The 15,537-nt window shown below is 40.2% G+C and overlaps 1 protein-coding gene across 1 annotated transcript in view; it reads left to right on the forward strand.

Annotated features, from left to right (window-relative positions):
* LOC135544446 (G-protein-signaling modulator 1-like) overlaps positions 1–15,537 on the forward strand; it is an 82,810-nt gene that overhangs the window by 35,574 nt on the left and 31,699 nt on the right. Inside the window, exons 10-11 of the mRNA XM_064972054.1 lie at positions 12,538–12,608; positions 12,728–12,892. Of these exons, the coding sequence (XP_064828126.1) occupies positions 12,538–12,608; positions 12,728–12,892 (236 nt within the window). The remainder of the gene's footprint in view (positions 1–12,537; positions 12,609–12,727; positions 12,893–15,537) is intronic.

The following is a 15,537-nucleotide window of genomic DNA, read 5'->3' on the forward strand; positions in this document are numbered from 1 at the left end:
ATTTGCAATATGTTTAAGCGGAGAGGGACCATCACCAAAATGGCATTCTGAAATCAACACAAAAAATGGCATCACCATAGCGTCCAGACTGTGCCGAGTTCAACGAGGCGCCCCGCTTGACCGTAGCTCGCTCGGTCTGAGCGCAGCGACCATGAGAAAAATAGGCCCAAAATGAAGCCTGCACCAGAACGTCATTTGATTTTGGGTGACAGCGGCGGAACCGTTAGGTTTAGAAGGACAATTCAAACACAGGACTGTTCCTAAGGTCCTCCCGATCTGTGCAAGCCTAACCTTGACAGTGTGGCATTAACCCTTCACAGTTAAAAGAAGGTGTTTACATCAAACAGTTTGCATTGACTTCTCTCCCCATAGGAATACATTGCCTTCACCTCTAAATTCAACCTGAAGCCTATGTGGGTTATGAATGCCTTATGAACCTGTCTTCTATGACAGTCCATCAGACAACTATGAGGTCTACCTGTGTCAATTCTAAGCTTCCTGGAGCAACCGGAAGTGGTTAAATTCACCCAAAAGGTATTTGGATGTACATCACCAGCAAAGGTGAAAATGACTCTGCATTCAACCCTGTGTAGATCAGTCAATTCTCAACTTAAAGACTTAAAACTCAGGATTCTGTAAGTGTCTATGTCAATCAAGACATGTGTTTACTTATAGCTTCCTGTGCCAACCGGAAGTGCCTTTTATTGGGTCACACTCTCTGTTTTGAAAGGTTAGAAAAGTCACATCTCTCCAAAACTTCATATGTGTGACTAGGTAACCCTCCTGAACTGTAAATCAGTCATTACACCTAGCAGATGTCAAAGAAAAGCTCCCTCACACACACACAGCAAGGATGGAGTAAAAAAGTGTGGTGCCTAAAGACACAGAGAGCGGGCAATGGCATAAACATAATCCCTAGGCCGTGCCGAGTTCAACGAGATATCCCGCTTGACCGTAGCTCGCTCGGTCTGAGAGCAGCGAGCATTAGAAAAGTAGGCCCAAAATGAAGCCTGCACCACGTCATTTGATTTTGGGTGACAGCGGCGGAACCATTAGGTTTAGAAAGACGATTCAACCACAGGAATATTCCTAAGGCCCTTCCGATCCGTGCAAGCCTAAGTTTGACCGTGTGGCATTAACCCTTAACAGTAAAACAGGGTTTTTTGATCTCATAGAATACAATGATATCTCTCCCCATAGGAATACATTGCCTGCTCCCATAAATTCAACCTGGAGCCTATATGGGTTATGAATGCTGTATGAACATGTCTTCGGTACCAGTCCATCAGGCCACTATAAGGTCTACCTGTGTCGATTCTAAGCTTCCTGGACCAACCGGAAGTGGTTAAAATCGCCCTAAAATGTATACCCATACCCTGCCTGCAGTTTGATAGACATAGTGAATTCAACCCTGTGTAAATCAGTCAGTTTTTATAGTAAAGACTTAAAACTCAGGATTCCATAATAGAATACCCCAATGAGGATGTGTGTTGAGTCATAGCTTCCTGTGCCAACCGGAAGTGCCATAATTGGTGTCTCATGGGCTGTTTCGAGGGGTTAAAAAAATCAGATCTTTCCAAAACTTCATATATGTGATTAGGCAACCCCCATGAACTGTAAATCAGTCATTTTTCCCATAAAATTTCAAAGGAAAACTAAATCACACACACACACAGCTTGGAAGTAGGGACCCATTGGGGTGCGTAGAGACATACACTCCCTGCATTAGTGAACCTTGTTGCAACTTTTAAAGAACCGTCAGACCTAGAGTTCCGAAACTTTAGAATCTTGTTCTAGACCTCAGGTCGATAGTGCGTGGTGAGTTACATCATTCTAGAAGGTTCTCGGACCGAGAAACAGCCTCGTACATTTGCAATGACTTCAATTCATTTTGACCATTACGAAAATAGCGACATTTAGAAATGTCCCAGAGTCACAAGACTAGGTGCATTGTGACCGTCTCGGCCCATAGAGACAGAACCCAACGTTTCTGTCCGATAGCTCATTCAAGGACCCCGTAGCAAGTAATTGAAAAAAGTGGATTTTCAGCACCAATTAGGGTTTTACTCGGACACCAAATGACCTATTGAGCTGAAACTTGGGATTCGGGGTCGCCTCAGCTAGGCCTACACATAACACAAGAAATGGACCCGCAGCTAGAACGTAACTACATGTTTTATGTTTTTTTTTATGGTTTGAACCGAAGGCGTTGTGAATTTTGGGCCAGCTCTGAAGTATGTGATACTTGGCTCCTAACCGAGTTGGGAAAAGTGGGTTTGGTGTCAGTTTGTATCAGTTTGGTGTCAGAATGATATCAAATTGACTGATGGACGGTGACTTGCTGGTGACTCTTGTCCATTTGCAATATGTTTAAACGGTGAGGTACCATCACCAAAAGTGACATTCTGAAATCAACCCTAACGGGCGATGGAGAGGTACCAGAATCACTGCCCAGCCATCCCGATTTCATCGGGCCAGTCAATTTGGCATTCCCGAACGATTTTTATAGCATTACAAATTCGTGATGGTGAATGCCCAGTTAACCATATTGCAAATGCACAGTGACTTTGCAAGAGTGAGAAAACATAAACAAATGGACATTCTGAAATCAACCCTAACGAGCGATGGAGAGGTACCAGAATCACTGCCCAGCCATCCCGAGTTCATCGGGCCAGTCAATTTTGCATTCCTGCATGATTTTTATAGCATGACAAATTCGTGATGGTGAATGCCCATTGAACCATATTGCAAATGCACAGTGACTTTGCAAAAGTGAGAAAACATAAACAAATGGACATGATGAAATCAACACCACGAGTGATGGAAAGCAACAACAATCACTGCCCGGCCATCCCGAGTTCATCAGGCCAGTCAATTTTGCATTTCTGCAGGATTTTTGAGCATGTCAAATTTCTTATGACATTTGGCCCCCACAAAACATATGCCTTATGCACAAGTAAAAAAAACAAAAAAATAATGATAATAAAATATGACTAAAGTATGTTGATACAGTTCTTATATGTGTGTAATTGACATAAAATTCTAAAGAATTTCGAAAACGGTCCAGAAAGCACTTTTTAAGGGTGTGTGAAGTTTTTTAAATAAAATTTAGTTATTTTTGACTTTTTACTTCCTATGAAATCATATTCCAAATGGAGAAAACATATGCCTAATGCACAAGTAAAAAAATAAACAAATTATGATAATAAAATATGACTAAAGTATGTTGATACAGTTCTTATACGTGTGTAATTGACACAAAATTCGAAAGAATTTCGAAAAACGGTCCAGAAAGCACTTTTTTAGGGGTGTGTGAAGTTTATGAAATTTTGCAATTTTTGACTTTTGACGTTTGACTTCCTATGAAATCATATTGCAAATCGAGAAAACATATGCCTAATGCACAAGTAAAAAAAAAAAAAATTCTGATAATAAAATTGGACAAAAGTATATTCATACAGTTCTTACACATGTGTAATTGACAAAAAAAAGCGAAAGAATTTCGAAAAACGGTCCAGAAAGCACTTTTTTAAGGGGAGATAAGTTTTTGACAAAAAATTCATTTTTTCAAAATTTGGCTTTTGGATGTTGACTTGGAGTCCATTTCCTATATGAAAAACCACGGTGGAGTGCACACGCCACCTGTTGGATTTTTGAAGTGTTACAACTGGCAATTGCCATATGGCATTTGCAAAACATTTTGCATGAATCAACGCCGATTTGGGTGGTATTGTCCATCGTGTACATGGTTTGTACTATGCCAATGTTTTCCCATTCATTTTTGTCCATTTCAGGGGGGAATTCCCTTACCATCATTAAATTGAAGACTTTTTTTAGTTTTATCAAAGATTCTCTGTAATTAGTATTACGTGATTAAACTGATTAATCATGTAACTGTAATTAACTAGGAAGTCGGGGCACCAAGGAAAATATTCAGATTACAAAGTTATAATTTTCCTAATATAACTTTTCAGATATTTTCTATCTGATAAATTAGTCTTCTAATTAATTAATTAATTATTTACTTTAACTCACGTTAGTCTCATTCCAAACGTTATAAATTGTTGGTTATCTGCACGAACCCAGTCTTCACTATGAGTCCTCCATCAATTCACAGAAATGCATAAACAAACAGTTGATAGTTACAAGGAAATGATAACGGAGTTTCCCTAGTGGGCTAAACCGGCATGGCGGCTTGTTGTACAAAAAGGAAGTGGGGGTCGACTGAGAAAAGACCACACACAGTTGATAATTATAACAATTGAAATGCTAATCCTTTGCACATGAACGCTCACTCATTCAGGAACAATTGCAATCAATATATATATATTTACGCTCAGTGTGTTGTCGGGATCTCTGCTGAAAAGTTAGTTTCTGTTGGAGAGTTTCCGTCCTCTCTCTCTCTCTCTCTCTCTCTCTCTCTGTCGTGGTTAGAGTGGATAGTTCAGAGTGACATTCATTCATTTCTTTATCGGTCTTTATCGGTTTCGGCGGTCTTCGTTCTTCACGTTCAATGATACCGAATTCCTAGCTGCAGACTAGTAATTCATATCAAAGACTTGTTCTTATTCTGTCGGTATCGATAGTCTAAAGGTTTAACCACGGGTGTGGTTAAAATATTCAGCAATCATCTCAAACCTTGGCATTCTCGTTATCGAGGTAAGCTGGTCTGCAACCTTTGTCCTCTAGTGATTGAGAGAAAACATGGTCTGTTGAGAACTTTTATTCAGGAGTTTATTCAGGAGTTGCAGAAACGGGCTCATGGGTGGTCCTCTGATTTAGTTAAACTCAAAAGGGAATTGGAGTTTCCTTCATTAAACAGTCCAAAATCACACACAATTTTACAAACAGTATCATCCTCACTCATTCATCTTATACAACAATTAGATGTAAACCTCACATCTGAGGCTATTATATAAACAGCGTTATGGTAATGTGGCCGCATCGTCTCCCATGAGCTTCCCCAAGTTGTAACAAACGGACCAGTTTGTAGCTGGATTCCTCACCGATCTTTTATACCTTCACCGGAACATGAATGTTGTTCGGACCTCAAGTTCTGTGAGGTGGACGAAATTCCTTTGTTCTCTATGAAAATTCACTCGGTCTCTATACTGTGGCCATGAGGAGATCATCTCCTCAGGAATTTACGACCTCTCTGACCACAGCAGCCTAGTTGTAGGAGGCAGGGAGAGGGGGATGGGGCTTGCTGTCCCCACAGAGGGCAACGTCATGACACCATTCATGTCCATAACGGAAATGTAGAATTTCCTTTAGTACACGTGTTCTCTGAACTTAATGATGGACAAATCTGAAGAAATGTTCTAAATCGGCCAAAGCATTTGTCTACAATGTGAGTTTTTGATATTGTAATGAATTTAGTCTTTGGAGACATGAGGCTACTGTCTTTGACACATTTCATGAATTAAGTCCTGTGAATACATCTTCAAATGATCAAATCGTAATTTTTGGTATGTAGATAGTCAGGACCATTATATATATATATATATATATATATATATATATATATATATATATATATATGTATATATATATATATATTTATATATATATTTTTTTTTCATACATACATGCATGCATCCATCCATCCAGTACCAGTACCAGTCAAAAGTTTGGACGCACCTACTCATTCCAGGGTTTTTCTTTATTTTTACTATTTTCTACATTGTCGAATAATAGTGAAGACATCAAAACTAGGAAATAACACATGTGGAATCATGTAGTAAAAAAAACAAAAAGAGTTAAACAAATATATTTGAGAATCTTCAAAAAGCCACCCTTTGCTATGACAGCTTTGTGCACTACATATATAAATATCAAAATAAATCCTCTCTCTCTCGCTCCATGGATTTACATTGGATTTGCGTATGCTGTGAATACATATTCAATACATGTTCAAATGGTCAGATCTTAATTTTTGATGTATAGCTTGTCCGCATTCAGAAAGTTTTCAGACCCTTTTACTTTTTCCACATTTTGTTACATTACAGCCTTATTCTAAAATGTTTTAAATAGTTTCAATCAATTTTAATTTTATTCTTTACCTTTATTTAACAAGGCAAGTCAGTTAAGAACAAATTCTTATTTTCAATGACGGCCTAGGAACAGTGGGTTAACTGCCTGTTCAGGGGCAGAACGACATATTTGTACATTGTCAGCTCGGGGGTTTGAACTTGCAACCTTCCGGTTACTTGTCCAACGCTCTAACCACTAGGCTACCCTACACACAATACCCCATAATGACAAAGCAAACACAGGTTTTTATACATTTTTGCAAATTTGCTATAAATCCCCCCCACAAAAATATTAAATTTACATAAGTATTCAGACCCGTTACTCAGTACTTTGTTGAAGCACCTTTGGCAGCGATTACAGCCTCGAGTCTTCTTTGGTATGAAGCTACAAGCTTGGAGTTCATCCCATTCATCTCTGCAGATCCTCTCAAGCTCTGTCGGGTTGGATGGGGAGCGTCGCTGCACAGCTATTTTCAGGTTTCTCCAGAGATGTTTGATCGTGTTCAAGTCCGGGCTCTTGCTGGGCCACTTAAGGACATTCAGAGACTTGTCTCACAGCCACTCCTGTGTTGTCTTGGCTGAGTGCTTAGTGAACCTTCGCCCCAGTTTGACGTCCAGAGCATTCTGGAGCAGGTTTTCATCAAGGATCTCTCTGTACTTTGCTCGGGTTCATCTTTACCTTGACTAGTCTCCCAGTCCCTGTTGCTGAAAAACATGCCCACAGCATGATGCTGCCACCACCATGCTTCACCGTCAGGATGATGCCAGGTTTCCTCTAGACATAACGCTTGGCATTCAAGCCAAAGATCTCAATATTGGTTTCATCAGACCATACAATCTTTTTTCTCATGGTCTGAGAGTCCTTTAGGTGCCCTTTGGCAAACTCCAAGCGTGCTGACATGTGCCTTTTTATTGAGGAGTGGCTTCCGTCTGGCCACTCTACCATAAAGGCCTGATTGGTGGAGTGCTGCAGAGTTGGGAAAACCTTCCAGAAGGACAACCATCTCCACAGAGAAACTTTGGAGTTCTGTCATATTGACCATTGGGTTCTTTGTCAACAGCATGACCAAGGCCCTTCTCCCTCGAAAAGCTCAGTTTGGCCGGGCATCCAACTCTAGGAAGAGTGTTGGTGGTTTCAAACTGATTTCATTTAAGTATAATGGAGGCCACTGTGTTTTTGGGGACCTTCAAAGCTGAATAACATTTAAGTAACTTTAAGTTATCTTCCCCAGATCTGTGCCTCGACACAATTCTGTCTTGGAACTCCACGGGCAATTCCTTCGACCTCATAGCTTGGTTTTTGCTCTGACATGCTCTGTCAACTGTGGGACCATATATAGACTGGTATTTGCCTTTCAAAATCATGTCATTTAAGTCAACATTGGATCATTCAGAGATCCTCACTGAACTTCTGGAGAGAGTTTGCTGCACTGAAAGTAAAGGGGCTGAATAATTTTGCACGCCCAATTTTTCAGTTTTTGATTTGTTAAAAAAGTTTGAAATATCCAATAAATGTCTTTCCACTTCATGATTGTGTCCCACTTGTTGTTGATTCTTCACAAAAAAATACAGTTTTATATCTTTATGTTTGAAGCCTGAAATGTGGCAAAAGTTCGCAAAGTTCAAGGGGGCCGAATACTTTCGCAAGGCACTGTATGTTAATGTGATATATTGTTTAAAAAATATTCAGGGAATATACTCTGTATTCCAAGAGAATGGCAATGTTCTAAGGCTACGACAGGAGAAAGATAAAGGGACCATGTGAGAAATAATCTAATGAAGATAGACTGATAGATGGAATGTTGAGTGGTCATTGTTTGAGGTCACTTGAGAGAATTCCGGTCAATTGCATCTTCTATTGAGTCCGGGTTAGGAGGAAAGGGTTAGTCAGGTGGACACAGCCCTGCTCTGTGTATGGAGAGGACATGTTGGATGTTTATTTGAGACAGAGACGGTCTGTTTGGATCAGCAGGCCCATGCTGTACAGACTGTGGTTAGGTGGGACCCAGCCCTGGCGGCCCTGGCACTGCCGCCTCGCAAAATGGAAATACAATGAGAAGACGGACATTCAGGTTGTTATAATGGTGATGAAGTTTAGAGTATTGTAGTTTGCGATCCATTGGTGCTTAGCGTTTTCTATGCAAGAATAACTTTATGCCTTACTATTTACAAATTGTCAAACTAGTATGTAATTTAGGACTGTGTTGTGCCTATTCATTTGGGGGGAATTCCAATCTGAGTTACGCCACTGTTAAATAATTCCCTTTTTAATGCACTTTTCTCTCTACGCATTTTCTGACCTTGCTATTAACTTGCTATTAATTTAGGGTGGCGATTAAAAAAATAAGGTGTGGCAGTGTGTCTTCAGATATTCTGTCCTTGATTTAATTCCCTCATAATTTCACCACATGATGAAAAGATGTAGTAAGGTTGAGCAACCTGTCAGTTCCAAGTGGAACAACATCTACTTTATTTTTTTCCGATAGAAATAACAGCATTCTCCATAAACTGTCATTTATAAATTCATAAGAACTATCGATAAGAGCTAGGTAAATGAGTAAGCCTTTTGGATAAGGGGATTGTAAATAGAAATGACAATTGTTTTAGATATATTTGACCTTTATGATCGCTGGAGACAAATGTGAAACAAGTCATATGGCAGCAAACTGAAGCATATCAACAGACTGTATCACCTTTTCCACAGTGAAGTTTATGATTATGCTGGCCTTACAATTTGGGATGAAATTGGGGGACCCAAGCTATCAGCTTCTGTAGCCATGAGCAAATGACAGTATAGCACCAAACCTACCAGTTTGATTTATGATTTCCACAATGTTTTAATTATATGCCCAGACTTTTCAGTTAAAAAAACAAACAATTTGTATCCTGTTAAATATTAGCCTCTATCGGTAGTAACCGTCAGTTATACTCACATACATTTAGAACTGTCAGTGACATTAGTGTTAGTTTCCTTACATATTACATCATTACGTTGTTATTTAACTGTTCATGCCTCTGTCACGTTTGTGTAGTTTTTTCCTGAGGATCTCTAGCAATAGTGGATCATATTAGGCTAACGTATTATAAGTTGTGCAGTAATTTGGGACTTGTAGTCTATTTGAATCCTGATGGAACGCAAAATATAGGTAAGTTCAAAACTGGAGCTTGTCGCACGGTCCACCTCCACTGGACCGTTGTCAAAGTTCCATGATTATTGAGGATTATTATGGTAGATTCATAGGCCTACTGTTCAACCCCTTTTGTACACTTTTCTCACCTTCCAATATTTTATGGATTGGACTTGAATATGGCAATTTTCAGGGGGAATCAAACCACTATTTCTGATTCATCAAAAAATTTTGTGTACATTTTTGTGAGTCTGTTGAACTATGTTTTATTAAAAGGTACACCAAATTTAAAGGGGTGTCTTTAAATAAATGTACTGAAAACCCTATTGAATGAAAACTCCATGAGAAAATCTGTTGGCCAGCAAGTGGGAGGGTTTTCAGCAATTTAATTAAATGTATTCAACGTGCGCAAGGGAACCACTCCTGCAAAGTCTGTTACTCACCTCCACACTGTAAATCTGAATCCCAACTACTGAAGTGCATAGGAATGGTGTACATTTCCTAATTTTGAATCGGGCCCTTGATGTGCGTGTCTGAGATAACTAGGCCTTCAGTGAGTCCATACACTGGACACGTGAGAGCCGAAGGAAACCAGTGTAGATAGATTTGGGATGGCCAAATCCAGCAAGAAACCAACATATGTTTTTAGATAAATAAAGTGAGGTGATTATGTCCCAGTCCGGACGGACATAACACAGACCATGTATGACAACAAAATATTTGGTTGTGTACACTTGGGCACGGTGTAGAGTGAGTGATGGTAATCGTCAATTACATTTTCACGTCCAAACAAATACACAGATGGGTTCTCTGATGCACATAACAGAAACACAATGAAAATAGAAATGTCAAGTTTTGAAGAATTAGGCTCCAGCCACATGGTTAAAATCATCTATTGGTCATATCATGAAGCAAAAATACAAATGTTCAGAATAATGATAATGACATAACTTTCTAAATGTAATTGCTAATCCAATCCAAACAATTCTATAGCTAACGATACAACCAAATACATAGTGTTTTATATTTTTTTATTTTTTATTTTTTTACTTTCCAAGTGTCACATGACTGATAGATCTCATGCTGGTTCTATCTACGTAGAAGTGGGCTGCAGAAATGGACATACAGGGTACATCGGTAGGGCTGTGACGTTTGTGGATTTTTGGGTAACGATTGTCATGCAAATGGTACGGTATTGTCAATTTTTGTTGAAAAATGTTGTGAGCTTGTAATAAATACAACACAGCCCTGATGACACCTCTATCTCAAAAACAAATGGTTTTAACCGCTTGGAACTTTTGTAAATGATGCTTCTCTTCCAGACCGTTCTGCTCGTAAAATGATTACCAACTCTAACCACTTCAAATGACAGATTTATATTATGTAAACTATATCTACTTCAATATGAAGTTGAATCCCCCTTCCTCAAAAATAAATGTAATAAGATGATTATGAAGATAATTTTTTTTTAATTCACAGTTATTGTCGAATACACAATTATAGAATAATTGTGCCAGCCCTACACATTCTCCATATCTCAGTGCAGGCCGTCCAGCTCACACACTGGCCCAACATTCCCTATGGGTTCATGGCTCGTAAAGGGCCCGTTAACCACAGTCTTTTTACTTGGCTGTCTGACTGAACCGCGTCCTCACCACGCATCACAATACCATCTATTTGAGCTGTATGGGAAACAGTCTAGATATGTGTTTTGGATTTATGTTCATATAGGTTTATCGGTTGAACAATGTAGATTTTGAATGGTCATCCTACAGAACCTTGTGTAATACATCAATGTTAGAGACATTGGTAAGATAACGGTATTGCACCCTTTTATAAGGGGTTTGTAAACTATTTTTTATACTGTTTAAACCTCTTTAGATGTAAAGTCCCTTGTCTAGTGGACTCGCGTTGTTCTGGTACCGGTTCCGACTGACATTTTTGCTTAGAAATGGATCTATGGACACCGTAGATCAGAATCGGGGTAGCCCTGGTAGCGTTAGTACTGGTTCCCACGGACTGTGAGAGGTAGGATGTGAAATCTAAGTAGCACATTCAGAGATAAAATAATTCATAGATTAAACAAAAACACTTTGTTTCATATGAGATGAAAGGCAAGTTCTTAACGAGTTCAGGAAGCCAAGCTAGAGCTATGTGTGACGTTCACAGTTGTGGGAGCAGATCAAGAGAGAACTTTAGAAAATATGCACAGTTTCTCTAACACTAAACATACAAATATTGTATTTTAGAGTTATAAGGAATCTTATAGTGGTTTAATAATTTTATTATGCTATATTTATAAAACACATGTCAATTCAAGCCGTATCCATACATTTTTGTTGAATAGGAAATACATCATAAAATATTTTGTAGTTTCATATTTGTACTTGAGTTTGTGTCCTCAAAAGTGACTACACCTCAGCAATGTATAACTATTTTTACCAGAAAGGTGAGATTTGGACCTTTTCTTGGCATATGCAGCATTACTAGTTGTTTGTTTGTTTATGGTCCTCTCATAATAAATATTTTTCAGGGATTACGTAGATTACATTTTAGATTACATGTATTAATAGATTGCGCGGATCATCCAGATTCAATCAGAAATTAATACATATTGTATTAAGACCAAGGGTGTGGGGTTTCCACGTCACTAAGGTCATTAACAAACCAGGCACAAATAGAATGCAAAGGGGAAGTTTATTAGGGATTTTCATACACGGGGAAAGAAGGGGGAATTCACCAATCACCTAACAGTCCACAAGCCATTCCCTTTGTCAGTTCCGTTTTCCAGGGGTAATCCGCACACTTGGGTCCTCAGCCAATCCGGTCCGGTACACAAGGGCGTTAGTCCGACAGTCCAGGTCACAAAGTGTAATCTCACACATAGTATTCTGTCTTCTCCCACTCTTCATAACGCTCTTGGTTCTCTCCTACTCTGCCCTGTTATGAATGTTGCTTCCCCCTTTTATCCCCAAACACTCCCAGACTTAACAAGTTAGTCTTTCTTCTTTGGGGCAGGAAGTCCACATAAGGCCCAGGGGTGAAGCCAACGGACTGCCCAGATATCTCCCCTCAATCACCACTCCTCTCACCTCTCCCTGCCCGCTGCCACAATATTTATGAAATACCTGTACATACTTTAACGATCCTAGCCTTGATTAGTGTGTTACTATGTCTCTGAAGTGGGATTGTGGATAGGGTGTTTGTCTTGGGTCAGGTGACCCGGGTTAAAGCCCCCCTCAGGGCAATACTGTCCCCCCATTCATTACAGTACTAAATGACACTAAACCATCCATACACACTAAACCGTCCATTGACAAATTTACAAAGGGTATCTTATGCTTTGAGGTCCTCTTTTGCTCTCCTCTTTGTTCTAGGAGCCCGACCCAAAATTACCAAGAGAAACAGTATGGACAGTGTCGAACTGTGGAAGTACTCGTCAGATAAGGTAAAAACAGTCATTTTGTTGATTAATTGAGATTTCGTTTTCTCACCTAAATTCTGACATTTTATAAAATGACAACATACACATGTAAAATCAATGAAAATCCAATGGTATCCCTGCAGAATGGAGACAGCCAGGAATTGGACAGTATATCTCGAAGATCCAAGAGTCAGCAGTCTCAGCCAAGTAGAGGGAAGGGCTACCCCGACAGCCAGTCCTCAGATGAGAGGCAGTGGTTTGACTCCCCTGTGGACGCCGATGAAATCACAGTCAAAGTCCCACCTCCGGTGAGTAGCCATATTTTCATTTTCAATATTTATTTAACCATTATTTAACTAGGCAAGTCAGTTCAGAACAAATTATTATTTACAATGACGGCCTACCCCGGCCAAACCCAGACGACGCTGGGCCAATTGTGCGCCGCCCTATGGTACTCCCAATCACGGCAGGATGTGATGCAGCCTGGATTCCAACCAGGGACTGCAGTGATGCCTCTTGCAACTAAGTTCTGAAAAATGTAGTTAACCAGTGCATAATTTTTCCATTGATCATCCTTGAGATGTTTCTACAACTTGATTGGAGTCCAACTGTTGTAAATTCAATTGATTGGACATAATTTGGAAAGGCAAATACCAGTCTACATACGGTCCCACAGTTTACAGAGCATGTCAGAGCAAGAATCAAGCTATGAGGTTGAAGGAATTGCCCGTAGAGCTCCAAGACAGGATTTTTTTGTGGCACAGATCTGAGAAGGGTAGCAAAACAATTCTGCAGCATTGAAGGTCCCCAAGAACATAGTGGCCTCCATCATTCTTAAATGGAATAAGTTTGGAACCACCAAGTCTCTTCGTAGAGCTGGCCGCCTGGCCACACTGAGCAATCGGGGGAGTTCCTCTGTGGCAATGGGAGAACCTTCCAGAACGACAACCATCTCTGCAGCACTCTACCAATCAGGCCTTTATGGTAGAGTGGACAGACGGAAGCCACTCCTCAGCATAAGGCACATGACTGCCTGCTTGGAGTTTGCCAAAAGGCACCTAAAGACTCTCAGACCATGTGAAACAAGATTCTCTGGTCTGATGAAACCAAGATTGAACGCTTTGGCCTGAATGCCAAGTGTCACGTCTGGAGGAAACCTGGAACCATCCCTACGGTGAAGCATGGTGGTGGCATCATCATGCTGTGGTGATGTTTTTCAGCGGCAGGGACTGGGAGACTAGTCAGGATCGAGGGAAAGATGAACGGAGCAAAGTACAGAGACTTCCTTGATTAATACCTGCTCCAGAGCGCTGAGGACCTCAGACTGGGGAGAACATATACCTTCCAACAAGACAACAACCCTAAGTACACAGCCAAGACAATGCAGGAGTGGCTTCGGGACAAGTCTCTGAATGTCCTTGAGTGGCCCAGCCCGAGCCCGGACTTGAACCCGATGGAACATCTCTACAGAGACCTGAAAATAGCTGTGCCACAACGCTCCCCATCCAACCTGACAGGTCTTGAAAGGATCTGCAGAGAAGAATGGGAGAAACTCCCCAAATACAGGTGTGCCAAGCTTGTAGCGTCATACCAAAGAAGACTCGAGGCTGTAATCGCTGCCAAAGGTGCTACAACAAAGTACTGAGTAAAGTGTCTGAATGCTTATATACATTTGATATTTCCTTTTGTTATTTTTAATATATGTGCAAAATATTCTAAAAACCTTATTTTGCCTTGTCATTAAGTGTAGATGAGGGGAAAAAACAACTTAATCAATTTTAGAAAAAGGTTGTAACATATAACAAAATGTGGAAAAAGTCAAGGGGTCTGAATACTTTCTGAATGCACTGTATAACTTCACTTCCTCATTATATCCCTGCATAACAACAACATGCGCCTGGTGTTTACTAGTCATGTTCATTTAATTGATCTCTTAACGTGGAGAGTATACCAGAGGAAATTAGAATGGTCAAACTCATCCCTATGTCAGCTCCACTAAAAGGCATCAGTTACAAAGAATATTGTTTTCAATGTGTAGCCTAGTTCCATAATGGGCTCAGAGACACAATGGCTTGAAGTGTGTTAGCTTTAGGAGACGGCAGCGATAGCACCTCTTGAGTAGCTTGTATCTCCTTAAAGCCCTAATTAAATCTGACACTTTCCTCCTAGTATCAAAGTGTTTTATTGAAAGGCATTATCTACCGAGTCAAGCTTCAGTTTCCTCTCTGCATTTTAGGAATGGAAGCCTTTTTAAAAAATCAATGGAAGCTAACCTGACGGATAAAATGAAATAAATGTGATTAGCGCACTAAAGCTGGTGGTCAGGAAGACGCTTCTGAAGCCTGTAGGGTCCTTGCATCTTTGCACCTTTAGTCTGAGATTTACATCATGATTATAGAGGCAAGGGAAAGTGCCATAGGTGAGACATGATGTGATTTAATGAGGGTTATTGGACAATCTAGATCTCCAGGTTAATTCCTGGTAGAGACGGGAGTGCTGTGTCTGATGGCGTCAGAATAAATCAATGTCCAGGAATAACACAAAGTAAACCTGCAGGCCTTTCTGACTGCTCTAGATTGTTCACAACAATAGTCCTTTGTGCTTCCGTTATCCTTAGGGCATCCTCGACCAGCGTCAGCCAAAGCGGTTGTGCTTTGCTGTCACTTGGCATCTGAGGCGGCCAACCATGTGTCCCGGTTCTGTGATGCTGTTAATTGTTGCAATCAGTGGCTTGGCATGGAAAAGGGCGAGGAAGCCATTGTATGAAGGAAGCCTGTTATTTAACTGACTGACTAAAATAGCGGTTGTGCAATTTGGGGTTGAAATGGAGACAAAGTGGACTTCATCTGGCTAATCTTTCTCTTGTCTACAGAAATAAGGTCAATAAAAATGGTATTTGAACTTTGGTCTATTTGTTTCACACCAGGTCACAAGTTGTTCTTCAAAAAAAAAT

The sequence above is a fragment of the Oncorhynchus masou genome, chromosome 8, assembly GCF_036934945.1.
Source record: "Oncorhynchus masou masou isolate Uvic2021 chromosome 8, UVic_Omas_1.1, whole genome shotgun sequence".
NCBI classification, from domain to species: domain Eukaryota; kingdom Metazoa; phylum Chordata; class Actinopteri; order Salmoniformes; family Salmonidae; genus Oncorhynchus; species Oncorhynchus masou.